The 6660-nt window shown below is 35.6% G+C and overlaps 1 protein-coding gene across 1 annotated transcript; it reads right to left on the minus strand.

Moving 5' to 3' along the window:
• Positions 1-4380: 4380 nt before the first annotated feature.
• Positions 4381-6241, minus strand: LOC126618792 (bifunctional adenosine 5'-phosphosulfate phosphorylase/adenylylsulfatase HINT4-like). Its single transcript, XM_050286957.1, has 6 exons — positions 6049-6241; positions 5816-5862; positions 5648-5724; positions 5431-5497; positions 4853-4930; positions 4381-4745 (listed from the first exon to the last, which is right to left on the minus strand). The coding sequence occupies exons 1-6, from the start codon at positions 6130-6132 to the stop codon at positions 4640-4642; spliced, it is 459 nt and encodes a 152-aa protein (XP_050142914.1). The 5' UTR covers positions 6133-6241; the 3' UTR covers positions 4381-4639.
• Between the last annotated feature and the right edge of the window lie 419 nt (positions 6242-6660).

Consider the following 6660-nt stretch of genomic DNA (forward strand, 5'->3'; position numbering starts at 1 on the left):
GTAAATAGAAAAATTGATACTAAATTAGGTTGCTCACTGTGTGGCTTGACCGACATCTCTCTCAACTTAGTCTAAAACTATCAAGGTGCTAAAAAAAAGTTGTACAAAATTATATAATACAATTTACACAATCTCTTTTCCTTACATCACTTTTCTCGTCGCTTCTTGTACATACATATTTCAAGTTTTTTTTATTTGTTTGAATTTTAACATGTACTTGTTTAGTAGGGAAAAATTCTTGGTTCGCCTTGTGAAAATTTTCATAAGCTAATTGATATTGTGAAAAATACGTTATAAAGTGTTTTTGTTCATAAAGATTGACAAAAAATTTCTAGCTCCGCTCTTGTAACAGTAGAATGTCGTCTGTATTAGGTTGTTATATTATAAGGTCCCGGCTTCCCCCGCGTAGGGTCCTTTTATGCATGTGTGATTTTTTCATGCTTCATATGATCAACTTGTTAAAGGTTGACTAAAAACGATCTACTCAAATTATGCCTGTGATTTTAAAAAGTAAAGTAATTGTGGACGCACTGGTAGGTCACGACTAGGGCTGTGAATCAAACTGACCAAATCTGTTGATCCGAATCGTAGTGGTAAAGTATGATTTGATTTTTTATTAACAAAAATGCCCAACGGTTCAAAATGGACCCAACTGTATAATTTTGTTCAATTTTGTTTTGAGCTTTTGTAAAACGACTTAATTGTACCGATCACTTAGGGGTGGATCCATTAGGGTGCGTTTGGTACGCAGACGGGACGGAACGGGACGGGACGGGACGGGACGGAACGGGACGGGACGGGACGGGACGGGACGGGACGGAACGGGACGGGACGGGACGGAACGAAGGTGTAATTTTTGAAAAATGCATGGGGTATATTTGTCTTTAAATGGTAAAACATTGTGTTCCACAGACGTGGAACAAACTCGTTCCAGGGGGTGGAGGTGGGACGCAAAAACACCTAAAATCTGTCCCGTGGAACAGCCCGTTCCACCCATTTTTGGCGCACCAAACGCGGGACGGAACGCCTCGTTCCGTTCCGTCCCGTCCCGTCCCACGTACCAAACGCACCCTTAAGGGACCAATTGTGTCCCTGAATTCTACGGAAGACGAGAAAATAGCTTGGGAGGTCCTATGGGTACCCTATGGCAATATGGGACAAGACCTCATAGTGACCACCAAGTTTAAGCGTTCAATGTAATGACTGTTCTACAAATGTCGCTAGGTTATACTTAACATGTCTCAATAAGTTCAACAGGCTTTGGCAGCATCACTCGACAGATGTCGACAAGTCTATCAAGTGCTCGACAAAATGCTCTCATTGACAAAACTCAATAGAAACAATTTAACTCTAAAAACTTTTTTTTTGGTAGAACTCGAAACTTTTTGCTCCCTTCTCACGTGTCTATGTTTTAAAAAAGTTTTTAACTTCTATACTAGAACCACATGAGCCATGAGGTATGATTTCTAGATTCACCACTTTGACCACTCATATATTCATTTTTGTATTGTTTTATGTTAAATGTTTAATATTCTTATTGGCTAATAACTAAGATAAGAATGTTGGATTTAATTTTATGGAATTTGAAGCTATTGATTTGTGAGCATTTTTACTCACCATCATTTAGTATGGTGTACGCTCACCATCATTTAGTATGGTGTATGCTCATCACCCTATTTATCATCGTTAGATGAATTTAAATTTCGAGATTCGTGTAATGGATAAGAACAAATCTCAAAATTCAAACTCATCTAACGATGATAAATATGATGGTGAGCATACATCACACTAAATGGTGGTGAGCAAAAATGCACTCATTGATGTTGGGGTAAGTGTATTAATTTTTGAACATTGAAGTTTGGTGAAATTTTGAATAATAATATATACATAGGAAGTTATGGATCATGTCTTTCTACACACTTATTTATTGTTTGCTTTTTGATTGAAAAAATAAATGTATTGAAACCAATTTTCTTTGTCAAACAAAAATATATTTTGGAAGAGAAAGTGAAAACTCTCCCATACAATGGAAAGGAAAATGTGACCAAAAGAAAGAACTATTGGGTTTGTTTTTTTTTTTTTTTTGGTTAAACGATAAATTTTATTAGATTAGATGTTAAATTAATCATGGGATTTGAACTTATGTCATCATGCAATGACTCAATACCTTTTTACTACTGTAGTAAATGACTACTTGCAAATAGTGGGTAATTGTGGTGAGATACAGATTGAACAATGTCGGCAGCATTTGTCATGTGGCTCTAGGCTGCCCTTATTTTCGTGCATTGGCTTTGACCCAAAAGGCATATAATTCTCAGGAGAAGAAGCTGGCTCATGGGCTGCCGGCTTTACTTTCCATCCATCCATCCTCCTTATTTTGCTTTAACATCTTTATTAATTTATTAATTAATTAAACTCTTTTGATTTCAAACCAGTAGGGCAGCTAATTAAGCTTTTACTAGTTATTCAATGCTAAGTCATGGTCAATGCACAGAAACTCATGCTTAGAATAAAAACGTTAACATTACCATTACCAAACTGAATTGTGACTTGTGAGTTCCTATCTTATATGAAGACTACATTTGGGTCACGTTTGAGAGATTAAATTTTTTGCACTAAAAACCCTGTGTGATCTCTATGTGTTTTATTTATTTGAGTGACACGTGTCTTTCTAGCTTAATTTATTAGGAAAACTAATGAAAAAGGCTTGAAAACTTTGAGTTTTAATGATAAGGACAAAATAAAGGGTAAAATGAATAGTACCAGGATTGACTTTTTAGTGTAAAAATGTGATTTTTCGTTAAAGTGAACAGTACCGGGTGCTTTTCGTTAAAGTTCCCTAATTTATTTTTGGTTTTTTTTAATTTTTTTTTATTGAGAAGATAAGTTGAAGAGTTAACACTATTAAATGAGGTTTAAATGAACGATTAAGTGTCAACAAATGAGATAAAGATGCAGAAAAACCACATGTAGAAGATGTGAACTCCATGTTTGATGCCTGGTATTGAATTAGATTAGATAACTCACTAAATTTAAAGTTTAAACTGTAAAAAAAGGAAACGGAGGTTGACTTTTAAATTATGTTCAAGTTCAAGGTGGAAAATGGTAAATGACAAATACACACCATTTTTAACTTTGACACACACCGTTAAATCTTGTTTGTCGATTACGCTTGATTTATTTAATTTGAAAACTAAAACTTAAGATGAGTATATGACTAGCTAAAAGATGAATTTGTGTCATAATCTAACGGCCCGTGGTCGAGTAACGTCTCCACAATCAGTAGTCATGATGCCTAAGAGGAGTACCATAAAATAAAGAGGGCAACGAGAAGCAAAAGGGAGTTTTAAGAGACTGCCAACGCCATGGTGATGATCCGATAATGATTCTAGGTGTGCTGCAATTTAAAGCATGGTATCATAAGCAAGACTTATGAGTGAGTCGAAAGCTAAAGGAATTGCCTTCTTTGGAAAGGGATGATTCTAAACGATCGCTTCAACCTTTCAAATTCCAAACAATTACCTACTTTTTATAAATTAGATTAGTCACCAAGTGTCAGTTATGACATGAAGTAGGATCGATGGGTTTTCACTCTCAGATCATATATCAAGCTCTAATCCCTAAACCAACCGCTTTCAACTAAAGCAAACTTAGAGTTTAACTTGGATAAAAGGGTCTATTTGAGGATACAGAACTCCATAAATGACATGTTAGTGATAACCAGTTTCATTATTTTTCCACATTATAATTTAATGTTAGTGAAATCGTTACTTAACGCTAACGCCATCACTTAACATTGGTGAATTAGCAAATTTCCATTTTTCAAAACGTTAGCTAGTTATTTCAAAAGTTTTAAAGGGTTATTAGGAGCAATTTAAAATTACACCAAAAGGGTGGGTAGTTCCATACTTACTGAATTTAATTTCCTAATAATTTCCATTGAAATTAAAAGTAGTATATGTCTTAAATTTTCAAATTGTGAAGAACACACATTGTAACTCTAAAAAGAAAATTGAGATTTACAAAGCAACACAGAGGTTTTTCATCCATTCAATTAGCCTTCTTCTTTGAGAGCATTAGTTGCAAATGATTCTCTTAATTATTAGTTAATATATGAGAAGGGTTGTAACTTGTACGTCTTAATTTTCCTCTTATGCCTTCACACGTTCTGTTTGAAGAAATGCGTCTGACGAAATGCTTCGAAAACGGCGTTTTTAAGCTAAAAATGCAGGCAAACCCTGCCCATGTTCAACTTCACGAGCTCGTTTATCCCACCAAGTAGAGATCTTATCGCTCAAAGACCTATCTCTTAAAAACCGATAAGCAAATGCAGTATGATGTTTGCTAAGGAGACTACCAACTAAGCTTATACACCAGAAATTGCTGCTGCTGGATCTTTCTAAATCTTAGTATTTCTTATGAGCATGTAGAGTAATTTGTACAAAGCACCCAAAAATTGAAACAAAAGCATCACTGAGGAAATGCAGACTATAAGAATAACAACAACCGACAATACATAATTCATCAGAACGCTGAAAGATAATCTATACCTTTGTTCAGTTGTGTTAAAAGTTGACTTGCTTATTACGGAAAGCCAATGCAGTCGTGTTCAAGTTTCAACCACTAATCACAACACGCATCAAACTTTTGAAATAACTGGTGGCAAAGGCTTGATCTTGCCCAACAGCTTTTCAGCTTCAACAAATCCAATTGATCCCACAGACAAATACTTTATACACTTCCATCTGTTCAAGTATTATTAGGTATGTCAGTTCAACGAACTAGCAGGATGTAATCATGTAAGAGAAATCCCCGAGGTACAAAACAAGTATGAAAACCCCAAATAGCTTGCCTGGGTGTGTAGGGTAGTGCAAAACAATGTAGGTGAAGATGGTTAACGGAGTTGAATGGAGGCTGATGAAATCCAAATCTGTCAAAAGGAAAGTCTAAAATCATAATCAAAACTCTTTCATATTTGAAATCGTTTGAATCATGAAATCCTATTATTTTGATCCAATCATTTCCAATTAATGATGCGTGCATGCCCGGTCTAATTCAAGTTTAAATGTCTAATTGTTGTGTATTCATTTAAGGATTCATAAGCAATCTCACAAACTCATTTACAGAAAGACCCTCTTCCAAAGAAGGCGTAAAGCGGCCTAGTTGGTCAGGGATACACCAAATTACAGAATTAATTAAAAGTCACATTCTTCACCAGCTCATTTATGCATTAAGCAATCTGTTTAGACAGCATATAAAGATTTTATTAAACCAACCGATTGTTCTGAATTCTTTGGGGATAGCATAATGACGTGAAACAAATCTTAGCACAGATTTACATGAAGTAGCTTCTCAAGATCAATCTGTTTGTGCACGCAAATACAAACCCGAAAATAATACTAAGAAAAAACTTAAATCGCAAGGCAATACCTGTACTGATGGCATTGCGGTGCATCTCGTTGTATTAGCGTTTTCCCCACTTCTAACATGTGACTTACTGTATAACAATGAAAAAAATGGAGAACATAAGCACGAAACATATCAACAACAAAAGGCGAAAAATTAAGAAATAGCAAGAAAAGTCACACATTGGTTCAATCAGATATGATTTTGATCTAAAGATACCAACAAATTCAGATTAGATTACCCAAAGAGTAGTCTTCAGGTCTCCTCTGAAGATCCTTAACAGTTGGAATGTGATCCACAGGAATAACCAAGTAATGCCTACACAGGATTAGATTGGAATTCGACTTAAAATTCAATTAACATGGTAAAATTCATGCATAAAAATTGGGAAATTACATTCTATCAGTACCTTACAGCGGCAGGGTTGATGTCTTGAAAAGCAACGACCTTTTCATCCTGCAGGAAAAACCAGTTGACCAATTACTGAACTACAGCATCAAGATAATTACGACAAGCAGCGTTTGGTTGCTGAGAAAATGGGAAGGGGATAAAACCCAATTGAAAGGTCAACATTCTGAGCAACCAAACTAAAGTGGAAAGGAAAAATAAATGGGTGGAGAGAGAGAGAGACAGAGAGCAGACAGTGTGGAGGAGAGTGGTCGAGGTGGATTTTCCGGCGATCTGGCAGAAGATGCACGGTGAAGCTGCGGCTGCTACTGCCGCCATCGGCGACCCTAAGCCGCGAGCAGAGTTGATGGGAGTCAGACGCGTTTGGAGCTCTATCCGTGATTTGTTTTGTTGCCAGCATTTTCTTAACTATTATTTTTGTATAAGGATGACGCTTTCTCTGTTCTGCCCGATAAACCTTTTTTTCGAAGGTATCTGTGGTATTTGAGATGGTATCCCATAGCGACGGTTCAGTTTAAAAACGAAAATGATATATTCATCTTTAAAATTACGAAAATTAATTATATCTTCTGCGAAATTAACCATCGAGGGTTGTTTATAGGAAACTTTAACGAAAAGCTTCAGTACTGTTCACTTTAACGAAAAACCATATTTTTACACTAAAAAGTCAATCTGGTACTATTCACTTTATCCTTTATTTTGTCTTTATCATTAAAACTTAAAGTTTTCAAACTCTTTTCATTAGTTTTCCTTTATTTCATTTACCGGGTAATGGATTATTCATTGATTAACCGTTATATCCATTTTCATCAATACCTATAATATATTCGTTTAATTGACGCATTA

Source organism: Malus sylvestris, chromosome 4 (genome assembly GCF_916048215.2).
Source record: "Malus sylvestris chromosome 4, drMalSylv7.2, whole genome shotgun sequence".
NCBI lineage: Eukaryota > Viridiplantae > Streptophyta > Magnoliopsida > Rosales > Rosaceae > Malus > Malus sylvestris.

Excerpts from the sequence above, each read along its gene's own strand:
- LOC126618792 (XM_050286957.1), bottom strand. The coding sequence starts at position 6,132 with ATGGCGGCAGTAGCAGCCGCAGCTTCACCGTGCATCTTCTGCCAGATC. Across the intron at positions 5,498-5,647 it reads ACCTGAAGACTACTCTTTGG|TAAGTCACATGTTAGAAGTG; the intron begins GTAATCTAATCT and ends ATTGTTATACAG. Across the intron at positions 4,931-5,430 it reads CCGCAATGCCATCAGTACAG|ATTTGGATTTCATCAGCCTC; the intron begins GTATTGCCTTGC and ends TCCTTTTGACAG.